Genomic DNA, 16,504 nt, shown 5'->3' on the forward strand with positions numbered 1-16,504 from the left:
GCCCTGGTGTTCCCCCAACTTCCCTCAATGCTCTACCATGACTGGAACACAGCCTTTGACCACAAAAATGTTGAGGAAAGATTATGATGAGAAGGGCTTAGCCCTTACCCTAGGTCTACACCACACTCAGCTCCCCACTGGTTCTAAACTTGGTGTCTCCAGTTTTTTGTTTGTTTTTTGTCAACGTAATGGTCCAGAACAAACTTTCAGTGTCCATCAGAGAAAGCCCCCTGGGTCATGGGTCATTTAGTTGAGTAACTGGGTAAACTGCTCCCCAAAGGAGCAAGATGACTTCTTCTCATGCAGAACTCATAATACAAAGAGGAGGTGGGAAGTCTCCTCTTTGTTCCTGCAAACCTTTCTCCTGGCAAGAACAGAACCACAAGCTCCAGATCCTCATGGAGATTCTAACTTCAACATCTCTTCTTCCCTGAGGTCTGAACCTTCCGGGACCCCAGGAGAAGATACAGAGAAGGGTGTGCTTCAAGAACCTCCCCAGAGCTCTACGCCTCCAAAGCCACCAGAGATCATGAGAAGATGGAACTGGTTTTATAACCCCTGGGCAGGACCGGAATGCACCCATCGCTTCAGTCCTTGGGGCCACATTCCATTTGCCTGAGATATGTATCTCGTGATGGGTCTGAATGTGTGGTCATCCCAGAAACAGCTCTAGGGGAGAGAACATGAAAGACACAGACTGGACTGAGAGTGAGTCCCACGACCACCCCAGTGTGGCCAGGCTGAGAGGCTGCTGAGTCCCCGTAGGAGGTGGAGCAGCCTGGGAGTGCCGTCTGCTAAGGTTAGTATTTGTCTGTTGGAAATTCTACCGGGTGCCACAAGAGCTGATTCAGAAAGCTGAGGTGGCCTGTTCTTTTCTGCTTCCCTTCCCCCAGTACCTACAGCCACGCCATCCGCCACTCTGCGGGCCTGAGATCCGATAGCATGCAAGGGTCCTTAGCAGTTTCTTCCAGCTCCCTCTGCACTATGATTTCATAATCTGACTTGTGGGATGGAAGCTAATGTATATCAAGTGCCCACCGTGCTTCTGAAGGTGTGATAAGTACTTGAACACACATTATCTTTCTAACTGGAGAAACTGAGGCTCAGTTGTGAGGAACACAACCAAGCTTCCTGAGGCTTTCCAGGCCACCTGGAAATGTTTAAGGAGGGTGACTAGGGCCTGCTTACAGACCATTGTACTTCCCCATATCCACCAAACCAGAATTGCTCATTCTGCAAACTCCAGCCCTGTGTCCCCTCATGCTGAAGCCTTGCCCAGATCACTCCCAGACTCAATCACCCTAATGGAAGCAAGTTGGTCTCCCAACAAAATTTTAAGATCTTAACTGGCCACAGCCACATCTTACGCCATCTTAAATAATAGTTGCTGAAATACTTTGAATACCTATAATTGTTTAAATACTTTTGAACAACTGCAATTATTTAAATACTTTTGAACAACTGCCATCGTTCAAATATCTTTGAGCAAATGTTTTTGAACAGTGACAGTTGTTCAGATGTGTTGTATGCTTGATATAAAAGTTAAAATATCCTCTGCTCTCAGAAGTTATAATGTGATAGGGAAGCTAAACAACCCAATGGGGAAAAGAAAGGTGGAAACATTGACAAAGTCCTGTTAAACAATTCTAAATACATCTGGGTGAGTGAAAACCAACTGCAAGATTTCAACAGCACACAAAACAAGAATTCAGTGGTTTAAGAGAAGTCAGACTAAAAGGGCTAAGGGAGATCTTTGAAGAATTAAAGGAGGAAACTTAGAGGACTTTTGCAATAGTCCCTGTAAGGCTATTGGTCAAAGTCTCTGTAATTGAGGATTGTTAATAGATGCATCTCTGAAGGAATCAAAAAGAAACCCTGGAGCCAGGGTGACAGCAGGAGAGGATTAGCATAGAACAGAGCCCTGGACCTACGGGGAGATGGTAGAAAGGGGATGAGTGAGGACAAGAAACTTCATTTGCTGAAGAGTAGGTTCCAGGAGCTCAGCCTAAAAACAATGTTGAGTACAACTTTGGGTATGTGTGTATGTGTGTGTGTGGAGATCAGGTTGTATTCTATTAGAGAAAAATGAAAGTAAAATATTCATTGTAGATCAGAGACTCATGGACAGAACCAAACCCCTCAGAAAGTTAAACAGAAAGAGTAAACATAAATGATACCACTGGGGGAAGAAATTGGAGTCCATGGCCAGAGGCTGACTTTGCTGGCTTAAACCACAAGAGGTGATCTAGTGATGAGATTCTGTCCCAACCCCAGGACCCTGACGTTCAGAGCTGCATATTCTGATCATCACAATGAATAAAAGGCTGGCCCAGGAAGGATATTCTAGAGTATCTCCTGCATCACATAGTCACAATCCCAGCTCTGGGAGGAGGAGACGCAAGGGTCCTGGAAGTCTCAGGAGCTGACTATTTTTTCTAAGACCACAGTTTTCAAATGGGTTGCGTACCCTCGCAGGCAAGTAAAGATGCTTCAATGGGTTCATAAGCAAAGTAATCAAGTCCCACAACCTCCGTGTCCATATCTACACTTTCCTAAAACTTACGTCCTGGAGAACATGTCTTTGATGAAAATGCTGAACCCCTTTCTTATCTTCCTTTTTCTTGCCCTTCTTCAACTTTTGAAAAGAAATGCATGCTTTAGGGAGGAGGATAGAGGGAGGTAACAGATAATAGGCACACAAATACAGTTATGTAAAGGGAATAAGTGTTCTACAGCATAGTAACATGACTACAGTTTACAACAATTTATTATATTTTTATAAAGAAGTAGAAGAGAGTAGTTCAATGGTTCCCAATACAGAGAATGATAAATGTTTAAGGAGATAGAAATGCTAATTATCTTGATTTGATTATTATACATTGCATACATGTATTGAATTACCACATTGCAACCATAAATCTGTACAATTTTTTAAGAAGATGAATGCATGCTTCTAGCCCAACCTGAGTCTTACTGGAAGGCATTACACCAGCATAGAGAAACTTCCAGGATACCACACAAAGATATAATTTGATAAATAAGTGTTGAAAAAATAAATGGCCTTAATAACTACCTATAAAATCCTTTTTAACTCAGATGAAAATCTTTATACAAAGTGGAGGGAGGATCTTTTCAAATGAACAGATGTTAAAGCATTAAAAATAATTTTTGATGACACACCACCATATGATTTTTGGCATAACTAAGAAGTTGTTCAAGGAATTGAATGGTATAATCATAAAAAACTACTTATATCTGCATCTATTCATTTATGTTAACAGAGTTTCTCAAATATTTTGTACTGTTGCAATGCAAAATGTATTTGTCAGAAATCACAGCTATAAGTGGGCAAGGTACTTAAATTGATCCTTGTGAACTGGAGAAAGCCTCCTAAAATTGTCTGTTATAATCACATTTACATTATCCTCTATTCTTTTTTCCTTAAGATTTATTATTTTATTTATTTGGAAGGCACAGCCACAGAGCTGATGGGAGGAGAGGGTAGGGGACAGGGAGAGACAGAGAAAGAGACAGAGAGAGATCTTCCAACTACTGGCTCATTCCCCAAATGCCTGCAACAGCTGTGGCTGGGTCAGGCCAAAGCCAGGAGCCAGGAGCTTTATGCAGGTCTCCCACAAGAGTGCAGGAGCCCAAGCGTTTGGGCCATCCTCCACTACTTTCCCAGGCATATTAGCAGGTAACTGGATCAGAAGTGGAGCAGCTGGGACATGAACTAGCACCCATGTGAGATGCCAGCATTGCAGGTGGCAGCTTAACTCACTATGCTACAATGCCAGCCCCAAGATTATTCTCTCTTCTAAACAAGTTCGTATGGATTCTTTCTGTGCTCCCTGGGACACACTGCACCAAAAGGAGCACCCAAGGTAACAGAGCAAAATAGCAGCACAAATGGAACAAAACAGTAGGTCTACATCCAGCCAGTTCAGTGCTCTTTCGGTCATATTCTGTACCTGTTACAGTAGGTAGGAATGAAGATGAGGCCATTCTGTGTTTTCTTTATTCTATGTTCTTCTGCACAGAGACATGACATATCCTCCTTGTCCTCAGCCTAAACCTATTTAACATTGATGAAGGGATTAGGACTGATTTTCAGAATACAGCTTGGATTTTCAGAGGAAGTTTCAGAAGGGGCAGAGGGAGCAGAAGCGTGGAAAGAATGAGGAGGAAGGAAAGGATCATGGGCCTGTCCAGTCCTCCCACAGATTCACATGGTGAAGGACAATCAAGAAAGCACTAAATACCACTTCCGAGCTGATGGTCTCCCATGAAATGTCACACTCAATAGCTTTGCAGAGGACTAGGTGGTTATGATACAGAGGAGGTGATGTCCTGAGGATGTTGAAACACAAGACAGGATGAATTCTAACACATGTTGCAACACGGATGAGCCTTGAAAACATTGAGGTTAGTGAAAGAAATCAGATGCAAAAAGCCATATACTGTGTGAATCTATTCATATGAAATGCCCAGAATTGGCAACTCTGTTGAGACAGCAAATAGATTAATGGTTTCCAGAGGCTGGGGAAGGAGGATAATGAAGAGCATCTGCTACCAGATACGGAGTTTTCTTTTTTGGGTGATGGACATGTCCTGGAATGAAACAGGATGGATTGTTACACAACCTTGAGAATAGACTATCACTGAACTGTACAACCTAAAATGATGAATTGTGATGACATGTGAATTATATCTCTACTTTTAAAAATATTGAGTGAAATAAGTGTCAAGTAGAATTATAACCATCTCATAGAGATACAGGCACAGCAGTCAAGGAAGAGGCCCCCTTTATCCATCACCTACTGTGTTCCAGATATTTGGATATTTTACATTCATGTTCTCATTTAGGCCACACAACAACCCTGAGAAGTAGACTATTTTCTTCATTTTACATATGAGGAAGTCAAGGTTCAGATATAGTTTATCCAGAGACATACAACCAGTAAGTGCCTCATTCTCCTGGCTTTGCAGCCCATGCTCCTCCCACTGTGGGATGCTGCTTCCATTAGCTCCTTGTGGAGGGAGCTTGTCCTTGCCTGCTGTTCTCTCTCATTGCACCGTGAACAATAGTGGACATGTTTAAGTAATACATTGATCGAGTGGTTATCAATTGTCACCTCTACAGATGACTCCAGGAGAACAAGCCCTTGCCAGTGGCAACCACACCCCTGTCACAAAGTTCATCTTGCTGGGATTCTCCAATTACCCAGACATCCAGGAGCTTCTCTTCGGAACGTTCCTGCTCATCTATGCCATGACAGTGGTGGGCAACCTGGGGATGATGTCGCTCATCTTCACAGACTCCCGTCTCCACAGCCCCATGTATTTCTTCCTCAGCGTTCTCTCTTTTCTTGATATTTGCTACTCTTCTGTAGTTACACCCAAGCTCTTGGTCAACTTTCTGGCCTCCGACAAGTCCATCTCATTTGAGGGCTGTGTGGTCCAGCTGACTTTCTTTGTTCTGCATGTGACAGCTGAAAGCTTCCTGCTGGCCTCCATGGCCTATGACCGCTTCATGGCCATCTGCCACCCCCTCCATTATGGTTCTACCATGACCAAGAGGACCTGTCTCCAGCTGGTGGCTGCTTCCTATGCATTTGGAGGAGCCAACTCTGCTATCCAGACTGGAAATGTCTTTGCCCTGCCTTTCTGTGGGCCCAACCAGGTGGCACACTACTTCTGTGACATCCCACCCCTTCTCCACCTGGCCTGTGCCAACACAGCCACAGCAGAGGTGGTCCTCTATATCTTCTCTGCTCTGGTTACCCTTCTGCCTGCCACAGTCATCCTTATGTCCTACAGCTTGGTGTTGGTGGCCATTGGGAAGATGCACTCAGCAGCTGGGCGGGAGAGGGCTCTCTCCACATGTGCCTCCCACTTCCTGGCCATTGCCATTTTCTATGGCACTGTGGTTTTCACCTATGTCCAGCCCCATGGATCCATTCATGACAGCAATGGCCAAGTAGTGTCCATCTTCTACACCATCATAATTCCCATGCTCAACCCCTTCATCTACAGCCTCCGCAACAAGGAGGTAAAGAACGCCCTACAGAGAAAGCTCCAAGTCAACGTCTTTCCCTGCTGATCCCTGCAAGGCTATTGATTGGAATGAGGAAGACAAAGCATCTCCCAAATCACATGTTTGTTTACACTGCCTCAGGTTTGTTTGTACAAATAACACAGAAGGACATTAGCCCCATGAAGACAAAAACCCAGGGGTCACACCAGTCCTGTCCTTGCATTGGCAGACAAAGTCTGCTACTACAAAGCTTTCTCGGGGGAGGGGTGCTGGGCACCTTTGGGAGGAGCCTGAATCAGAATGGGGCTGCAGATGCAGAAATAGCCTGGGCCTGGCCTTGGCCCAGGGCTTGGTTTAGGCCTGAGGCTTGGGCTTGGTTTGGGCCTGAGCTTTAGGCATGGTTTGAACCTTGACCTTGCCTTTGATTTGAAGATCGTGTCTTAGCCTTGGCCTTGGTCTTTGTCTGAGACCCTCTAAGACCCTTAGCAATGCGGGCATAAGCACACTTCCCAAGCTTCGTGTGGGCGATGTAGACAAGCCAATCAAGCTTGCTGGTGATCACCATTTGGGATCATGGGCTTTACTTCCTTGGGCTTGACGAGGGTCTCAATGGCTTCACACAAGCACTCGTAGCCTTGCCATTGCTGGCCTGCATCTTCTTTAGGCCTTTCTTGTTGAGGAGCAAAACCCATGCTCCTCAGGAACTTGGAGTCTACCCCCTTGAAAGATTTCTATCTTTGTGCCAGTGCCGTGGCTCACTAGGCTAATCCTCCACCTGTGGCGCTGGCATCCCGGGTTCTAGTCCCAGTTGGGGCATCAGATTCTGTCCCGGTTGCTCCTCTTCCAGGCCAGCTCTCTGCTGTGGCCTGGGGAAGGCAGTGAAGGTTGGCCCAAGTGCTTGGGCCCTGTACCCGCATGGGAGACCAGAAGGAAGCACCTGGCTCCTGGTTTCGGATCGGTGCAACACGCCGGCCATAGCAGCCATTTGGGGGGTGAACCAATGGAAGGAAGACCTTTGTCTGTCTCTCTCTCTCTCACTGTCTAACTCTGCCTGTCAAAAAAAAAAAAAAAAAAAAAGGTGCCTGTCTTTGTGATCGGGGATTCTTGATGCCATTTCTGTGCTGCTTTCAGGAACGGTTGTGTGTGGTGTGACTCTTGGACTTGGTCACATCTGCACCATAACCCACAGCTTCTGAAGCTCCTGGGACCAGAAGAGCCAAATCACATTATGGATGGACCTAACCAGGATCGATCCTGGTTTTGAAGGAGGTAGAAGTAGTAAGGGGGAAAGAGTAAACATGATACTTTGGACAGGGGTTTATAGCTAAAAACGTTTTTATCCATTATCATATCGAATCCCCACCATCATAGTGTGAGGCAGCCAATGTTACCTTGATGTTACTTTACAAATGAGAGAGACGCAATTCAGTAAAAATAAGTTAATAATCTGCAGTCATACCATTAGTGAACAGGTGAGTTTTCAACATCAGGGCTCTCACGTCAGCACCGAGGACACTTCAATCCCACCACAACCACCACACATTCATTTCTGTTCTGCTGCTGATTTAGTGCAAAAGGAATGGGCAGCAAGTGGCTCAAAAAGAGAGACGAGCTGAGTAGAGACGGCTTACTTCTTACTGCAACTACATTTGGCTAATCCTGTTTCATTCAAACCACAGAATCAAGAGAAACCTTTCCTCTAGATCTGTTTTCTAGCAAGATGCATGTGAATGTCTCATAATTCTCAGGGATGTGATTGTGTGCATGTGTGTAACTGTGTGTGCATGCATGATCAAGGATGTGTGTGTATATACACACGTGTACGCATGTATGATGTTTGAGCAATTACACTGTTACGGAAAATACTGTGCTTCAAAAAATATCTTTCTATTTGGCCTAAATACCTTTCTTTATTTATTTTACTTGAAAGAAAGACATAGACAGATTGACAGAGATCTCCACTTGCTGGTTCACTTTCCAAATGTCCACTACAATTGGTGCTGGACCAGGCAAAAGCCTAGGAACCAAGAACCCAACCATAGTTCTCCCATGTGGGTGGCAGGGATGCAGTCACTTGAATGATCACCTGCTGCCTCCCAGGGTACATTACAGGAAGCTGGAATGGGGGCGGAGCCAGGACTTGAACTAAGGCACTTCAGTATAGGATGTATGTATCCCAAGCAGTGTCATAACTACTACACTAAATACTCAAACCTGGCCTGAGTATCTTAGAAATCCATGCAATACAGTAAGTGTGTGTGGCTTGGAGACTCATAGAAATGAAGGAATTAAACTTATAGACATAATTCAGGATCTAACACTGGATTGGAAAGCATTCTTTTTTTTTTTTCTTTTTTTCTTTTTTTTTTTTTTTGACAGGCAGAGTTAGACAGTGAGAGAGAGAGACAGAAAGAAAGGTCTTCCTTCCATTGGTTCACCCCCCAAATGGCCTCTATGGCCGTTGCATTGCGCCGATCCGAAACCAGGAGCCAGATGCTTCCTCCTGGTCTCCCATGCGGGTGCAGGGCCCAAACACTTGGGCCATCCTCCACTGCACTCCCGGGCCACAGCAGAGAGCTGGCCTGGAAGAGGAACAACCGGGACAGAACCCAGCGCCCAACCAGGACTAAAACCCGGGGTGCCAGCGCCGCAGGCGGAGGATTAGCCAAGTGAGCCGCGGCACCGGCCTAGGAAAGCATGCTTTTAAACTAACACAAATGTATAACCTGAACTCAGTTGATTTCAGCCTTGTAATTTGGAGTATTTAAAAACCTTTTTCGTGGCCAACACTGTGGCAGAGTAGGTTAAGCCTCGGCCTACAGTGCCAGCATCCCATATGGGCACCACTCCAAGTCTCGGCTACTCCACTCCCAATCCACCAACCTGCTAGTGGCCTGGGAAGGCAGTGGAGGATGGCCCAACTGCTTGGGCCACTGCACCCATATGGGAAACCCAGAGGTGGATCCTGGCTCCTGGCTTCAGATCAGCCCAGCTCTGGCTTTTGCAACAATTTGGGGAGTGAACCAGTGAATGGAAGATCTCTCTCTCCCTCTGTCTCTCCCTCTCTCTATAACTCTGACTCAAATAAATAAATAAATCTTAAAAAAAAAAACTTTTCCTAAGACACATCTTAATGAAATTATTATAAATACAGAAAATATTGCTCAAAATACAGACCCACCAGAGTGCGGAGCAGCAAGTTCAGTTGCTGCTTAGAAGGCCACAACCCAAGTTGGAGCACCAGGTCAAGTTGAAGTTGCTCCACTACCAATCAGCTTCTTGCTAACGCATCCTGGGAGGCAGCAGAAAAGACTCAAGTGCTTGGACCCCTCACATCCACGTGGGAGACTCAGCTGGAGTCTGGACTCCTGGCTTTGGCCTTACCCAGCTCTGGCTGTTGCAGGCATTTGACCAGTGAACCAAAAGATGGAAGATATCTCTCTCTCTCTCTCTCTCTCTCTCCCCTCCCCCCCTTTAAAGTAGATGAAAATAAACAAACATTTAATCAAATGTCCAAAAGACAAAAGAGATTAAGTGATTCATTCCCTAATGGGTGATGATATAGCCATTTAAAATTGGGTTTATGAAGACTATATAATAATATTGACAACATGCTGGGAATATCTAGAATGTGATCATAACAATGTAACAACTGGGCAACAGCAAAATAAAAATGTAAATGATGGCTGTGTTAGCGTGGTAGCACAATGAGAAAAAATACGGCCTTATTTTTCTTAAAATTTTTCCAAATTTTATTTTTAAAGATTTATTTATTTATTCGAAAGTCAGAGTTACACAGAGAGAGGAGAGAGAGAGAGAGAGAGAGAGAGAGAGTGGTTTTCCATCCAATGATTCACTCCCCAGTTGACCACAATGGCCGGAGCTACGCCCATCCGAAGCCAGGAGCCAGGAGCTTCTTCCGGGTCTCCCACATGGGTGCAGGGGCCCAAGGACTTGGGCCATCTTCTGCTGCTTTCCCAGGCCTCAACAGAGAGCTGGATTGGAAGAGGAGCAGCCGGGACTAGAACCAGTGCCCATATGGGATGCCAGTGCTTCCGGCCAGGGCGTTAACCTGCTGTGCCACAGCGCCAGCCCCCAAAAAATTTTTTAAGATTAATTTTATTTGTTTGAAAGGCAATAAGACAGAGAGAAAGGGAGAGATGGAAAAAGAGATCTTCCAATGGCTGGTTCACTCCCCAAATGGTTCCAACAGCAAGTGCTGGGCCAAGCCAAAGCCAGGAGCCTGAAACTCCATTCAGGTCTCTCATGCAGGCAGCAGGGACCCAAGCACTTGGCCATCCTCTGTTGCCTTCTGAGGCACATCAGCAGGAAGTTGAACAGGAAATGGAGCAGCCAGGACTCGAACCAATGCTGCTCTGCAGTGCTGGCTTCACAGGTGGTGACTTAGCCCTCAGCACCACAACACTGGCCCCTCCAAAATTCTTTTAATGAGCACGTGTAATTTTGAGATCTTATTCTAAAAAAAAAAATAATTCTTAAAATGCTGTGGCAGATGTTTAGGGTAGTGGTTAGGACACCACTTGAGACACCTGCATCCCACATCAAAGTGCCTAGGTTCAAGTCCCTGTTTCGCTCGTGATTCCAGTTTCTTGTTAAAATCTTTCTCTCTAACCCTCCCCCCCCACTCCATTTCAGATTAAATAAATAAATAAATAAATTTTAAGTCTTTCCCAGGAAGCTGAATGTAAAGATTTCTCACTATTGTCTTCTTTAACTTAAAAGCTACATTATTAATATGTGCTTGTAATGGAAGTGAGAACTAGAACATTGGGCTAGCACTGCGGCTCAGAAATTTAAGCCAGCACTTACAATGCCTGCATCCAATATTGGAATGCTAGTTCAGAATCCCAGATGCTCTGCTTCCAATCCAGCTTCCTGTTAACGTACCTGGGAAGGTAATGGACATTGGCCCAAGTATTTGGACCCCTGCCATCCATGCAGGAGACCCTGAGGAGTTCCAATCTCTGGGTTTAGGTAGGCCTGGTCCAACTCTGGCTGTTGCAGTCATTTGAAGAATGAATCAGTGGGTAGAAGATTTCTCTCATTCTTTGTCTCTTCCTATTATTCTGCCTTTCAAGTAAAACAAAACAATCATTTTTAAGATGTTTTTATTATTTATTTATTTGAAAGTCACAGTTACAGAGAGAGGTGGAGAGAGAGAAAGAGGTCTTCCATCCACTGGGTCACTCCCCAAATGGCCACAGCATCAGGAGCAGGGCGGATCTGAAGCCAGGAGCCAGGAGCTTCTCAGGGTCTCCCACGCAGGTGCAAGGGTACAAGCACTTGAGCCATCTTCCACTGCTTTCCAGACCATAACAGAGAGCTGGATCAGAAGTGGAGCAGCTGGGTCTCGAACCAGTGCCCCTATGGGATATCAGCACTACAGAAGGCAGCTTTATCTGCTACGCCACAGTGCCAGCACCAACAAATCGTTTTTTTTTTTAAAAGAACTAGAGCAGTTATTATTTAAGGGCCTATAAAATTTTTTTGAAAAACTAAAATATTATAGTACAGAGACAGTTTAAAAAAACTAACTCATTCATCTGAAAAATTATTTATGTGGCAATTAGGTACAACATAATGTAGTAGGTCCTAATGAGATTAACAACCAGAACACGAATTAAGCAGATAGTTTTTGCTACAATAATTAACCCCAAAGTGTCAGTAACTTACTGCTACAAAGGGTTTACGTGGGCTGAATTTGAGACACACAATTGATTTTTCGGGGCAACTCATCCATCCCAGTGATGCAGGACCTGGGTCCCTTCCATCTTACAATATCACCAACACAACCTGTACCCTAAATTTAAGACCTAATGGTGAGGGCCGGCACTGTGGCGTAGCCCGTAAAGCCACCACCTGCAGTGCTGGCATCCCATATGGGCACCGGTTCAAGACCCAGCTGCTCCACTTCCTAGCCAGCTCTCTGCTATGGCCTGGGAAAGCAGTAGAAGATGGTCCAAGTCCTAGGGCCCCTGAACCCATGTGGGAGACCCAGAGATGCTCCTGGCTCCTGGCTTCAGATGGGCACAGTTCTGGCCATTGTAGCCAATTGGGGAGTGAACCAACAGATGGAAGACCTCTCTCTCTCTCTCTCTCTCTCTCTCTCTCTCTCTCTGCCTCTCCTCTCTGTGTGTAACTCTGACTTTCAAATAAATAAATATTAAAAAAAAAAAAGAAAGAAAAAGAAAAAAAGACCCAGTGGTCAGGGAAATGGTCAAAGCATACAGTATGTTTAAGGGCCTAGCTTGAGGATGGCTCACATAACTGCAACCCACAGTCTTTTTTTTTTTTTAAGATTTATTTATTTATTGGAAAGGCAGAATTAGAGAGAGAGGGAGAGGGAGACAGAGATCTTCCATCTGCTTGTTCATTCCCTAAATGACTTTGGGGCTAAGACTGGCCAACGTGGGTGCCAGGTGCTCAAGTACTTGAGTCATCCTCCACTGCTTTCCCAGGCACATTGGCAGGGAGCTGGATTGGAAGTGGAACATCCGGGAATCTAATCCACATTTATATATGATGTCTGCATTGCAGATGCAGGGCTTAACCCACCATGCCACAATACCAGCCCCCAACCCACAGTCTTATAACCTTGACATAAAAAGCCAAGGGAGCCGGTGCCGCGGCTCAATAGACTAATCCTCTGCCTGCGGCGCCGGCACACCAGGTTCTAGTCCCAGTTGGGCCACCAGATTCTGTCCCAGTTGTTCCTCTTCCACTCCAGCTCTCTGCTGTGGCCGGGGAAGGCAGTGGAGGATGGCCCAAGTGCTTGGGCCCTGCACCTGCATGGGAGACCAGGAGAAGTACCTGGCTCCTGGCTTCTGATCAGCGCAGCCGCAGCGCCAGCAACAGCGGCCATTGAGGGGTGAACCAGTGGAAAAAGGAATACCTTTCTCTCTGTCTCTCTCTCTCACTGTCCACTCTGCCTGTAAAAAAAAAAAAAAAAAAAAAAAAAAAAAGCCAAGGGGCCAGGAAAGGTTATCTTTTTTATTTAGAGAGAAGAAAAAGAAATGAAATTTGGTAAACACATAATAGATTTGTCTAAAACTGGACAGTCTGCAAGGGATAATAAAACATACAAATAAGTCAGAAATAAGGTGCTATGGGGCCAGCACTGCAGGCATAGCAGGTAAAACCACCATCTGCAGTGCTGGCATCCCATATGGGCACCAGTTCGAGTCCCCGATGCTCCTCTTCCCATCCAGCTCTCTGCTATGGCCTGGGAAAGCAATAGAAGATGGCCCAAGTCCTTGGGCCCCTGCACCCGCCTGGGAGACCCGGAAGAAAATCCTGGCTCCTGGCTTCAGATTGGCCCAGCTCCAGTCGTTGCGGCCATTTGGGGAGTGAACCAGAGGATGGAAGACCTTTCTCTCTCTCTGCCTCTGCCTCTTTAAAAATATGCCTTTCAAAATAATAAATCTTTTTTAAAAAAGAAGAAGAAGAAATAAGGTGCTAGTTAACTCATGTTTCTAAAAATTGAGGCAGACTGTTTCTTTGGGTAGAAATTTCCTTGGGTAGAAATCTCTCTCCCCCTCTTCTCTCTGTAATTCTGTCTTTCAAATAAATAAATAAATAAATAAATAAAATATTTAAAATTATTTGTTTTGTATTTTTTTTAATTTATTTGACAGGTAGAATTATAGACAGTGAGAGAGAGAGACAGAGAGAAAGGTCTTCCTTCCATTGGTTCACCCCCAAAATGGCCACGACGGATGGAACTACGCCAATCTGAAGCCAGGAGCCAGGTGCTTCCTCCTGGTCTCCCATGTGGGTGCAGGGCCCAAGCACTTGGGTCATCCTCCACTGCCTTCCTGGACCACAGCAGAGAGCTGGACTGGAAGAGGAGCAACTGGGACTAGAACCTGGAGCCCATATGGGATGCTGCCGCCGCAGGCAGAGGATTAACCAAGTGAGCCACGGCACCGGCCCCTGTTTTGTATTATTTGAAAGGCAGAATAACAGAGAGGAAGAGACAAAGAGTGAGAGAGATCTTCTACTCATTTGTTCATTTCTCAAATGACTGCAAAAGCCAGGGTTGGACCAGGCCTAAGCCAGGAGACTGGAACTCAGGGTCTCCTGCATGGGTGACAGAGGCCCAAGTACCTGGGCCAACATCCATTGCCTTCCCAGGTACATAAGCACTGACACTCCTTGCCTGGGCTGACCTATCTCTGCCAAGTATCTTTTGAATCAGACACTCAAGTTGCATGGTGTCAGTGCAAGCAGTAAAACTAACCCTGAAGCCAGGGTTGAAGGTTGCTGATGGTTACCTGAAGTTGAAGGTTACTAATGTACAACATAGTGAAACTTACTAAAAATGATTTTTCTAAATTTAAACCAGATAATGTGAGACACACACACACACACACACACACACAGAGAGAGATACTCCCAAAGAGAAAATTAAAAGGGGCCAATGCAGTGGCATAGTGGGTTAAAGCCGCCACCTGCAGTGCCACATCCCATATGAGTGCTGGTTCGAGTCCTGGCTGCTCCACTTCCAATCCAGTTCTCTTCGGTGGCCTGGAAAAGCAGTAGAAGATGGCCTAAGTCCTTGGGCCCCTGCACCCATGTGGGAGACCCAGAAGAAGCTCCTGGCTTCAGATCAGCACAGCTCCAACCGTGCGGCCAACTGGGGAGTGAACCAGCAGTTGAAAGACCTCTCTCTCTCTCTCTCTCTCTGCCTCTCCTTCTCTCTCTGTGTAACTATGACTTTCAATTAAATAAATATTAAAGAGAGAGAGAATAATAAACCACAAAACAGGAATGCATCTTGATTACATGGAAGTCAGAAAAAAATCAAAGTGAAACAGGTATGTGAGGTGGCTGCACTGTACAATGCTATTTAATTAACTATCAGTTGCTATCTACCTCAGCCATTCAAATATTGAACAGATACTTTCTGATCCGAAGCCAGGAGCCAGTAGTTTCTTCCAGGTCTGCCATGCGGGTGCAGGGGCCCAAGGACTTGGGCCATCTTCTGCTGCTTTCCCAGGCCATAGCAGAGAGCTGGATCAGAAGAGGAGCAGCCAGGACTCAAACCAGCGCCCATATGGCATGCCAGCATTGCAGGCAGTGGCTTAACCCACTATGCCACAGTGCTGGCCCCCTGACTTTGACTCTTCATGATAGACAAGTTAACACCAATCGTCTGTGGCTTCCCTTCCAGGATGTGATCAGAAGAGAGAAGTCTTTTCAAGACACCGACTTGTGGAAGTAGGTTGGTATTAGGACGCCTAGACCCTCAATCCCTTCTGCTGCCAGATGAAGAAATTTCGTTAAGCTACTGAAATTTTGGGGTTTGCTTGTTGAAACTGTTGAAGTTGCTTAACGGGGGCCGGCGCTGCGCAGTGGGTTAATCCTGGGCCTGTGGTGCCGGCATCCCATGTGAGCGCTGATTTGAGTCTCAGCTGTTCCACTTCCAATGCAGCTCTCTGCTATGGCCTGGGAAAGCAGTAGCAGATGACCCAAGCGCTTGGTCCCCTGCACCCTGTGTGAGAGACCTGAAAGAAGCTGCTGGCTCCTGGCTTCAGATCGGCTCAGCTCCAGCCGTCATGGTCATTTGGGGAGTGAACCAGCGGATGGAAAACTTTTCTCTCTGTAACTCTACCTCTCAAATAAATAAATAAAAATCTTTAAAAATAAATAAATAAAAATCTTTTTTAAAAAAAGTTGCTTAACAGGGACAAACTTGGGCACAGTGGGTGAGATGCCACTTAGGGCGTCAGTATCTCATATCTGAATGCCTGGTTAGAGTCCTGGCTCTCCCACTTCCAATCCAGCTTCCTACTAATGCGCACTCTGGGAGGTAGCAAATTATAGCTCAAGTACTTGAGTCCCTGCTGACTACATTAGAGACCTGGATTGAGCTCTGGGTTCCTGACTTCAGCCTGGCCCAGCCTGGACTGTTGCAAGGATTTGGGGAGTAAGCCAGTGATTGGAAGATCTGTCTCTGCTTTTCAAGTAAAGTGAAAATAAATGAATAAATATATTTATGTAAATTATGTTACAGGATAGCATTGTGGCACAGAGGGTAAGTCTGCTGCTTGCAACACCAGCATCCCATATTGGAGCAGATTCAAGTCCTGACTGCTACACTTCTGATCCAACTCCCTGCTAACATGCCTGGGAAGGCAGCAGAGGATGACCCGGGTACTTGGACCCCTGTCACCCAGGTGGGAGACCTGAACAGAGTTCCTGGCTCCTGGCTCAGCCTCAGCTATTTCAGCCATTTGAAGAGTGAACCAGCAGATGGAGGATCTCTCTCTCTCTCTCTCTCTCTCTCTCTCTCTGTGTGTATGTGTGTGTGTGTGTCCCTCTGCCTTCCCAATAAACAAATAAATCTTTTTTTAAATATGTAACATTAACAACTTTGAACAATAAACCTTACGTCTCTTTCTTTCTTTCCTTCTGTGTTTCCCTCCCCAACTGAAACAGCTTTCT

The 16,504-nt window shown here is 45.6% G+C and overlaps 1 protein-coding gene across 2 annotated transcripts; it reads left to right on the top strand.

The window, feature by feature from the left end:
* The first annotated feature begins 442 nt into the window (after nucleotides 1-442).
* LOC100359192 (olfactory receptor 5J3-like) lies at nucleotides 443-15,670 on the top strand. Of its 2 annotated transcripts, none has more exons than XR_011383847.1 (2): nucleotides 443-799; nucleotides 15,231-15,670. XR_011383847.1 is itself a non-coding variant. In XM_002708967.3 (2 exons), exon 2 carries the CDS (start codon nucleotides 5,144-5,146, stop codon nucleotides 6,101-6,103), a length of 960 nt encoding a protein of 319 aa, XP_002709013.1. In that variant the 5' UTR covers nucleotides 443-799; the 3' UTR covers nucleotides 6,104-7,021. The 2 variants fall into 2 exon arrangements, 1 of the variants encoding a protein (XP_002709013.1); XM_002708967.3 differs by lacking the exon at nucleotides 15,231-15,670 and adding an exon at nucleotides 5,144-7,021.
* Nucleotides 15,671-16,504: the final 834 nt, after the last annotated feature.

Source organism: Oryctolagus cuniculus, chromosome 1 (assembly GCF_964237555.1).
Source record: "Oryctolagus cuniculus chromosome 1, mOryCun1.1, whole genome shotgun sequence".
Classification (NCBI taxonomy): Eukaryota; Metazoa; Chordata; class Mammalia; order Lagomorpha; family Leporidae; genus Oryctolagus; species Oryctolagus cuniculus.

Excerpts from the sequence above, each read along its gene's own strand:
- LOC100359192 (XM_002708967.3), top strand. The coding sequence starts at position 5,144 with ATGACTCCAGGAGAACAAGCCCTTGCCAGTGGCAACCACACCCCTGTC.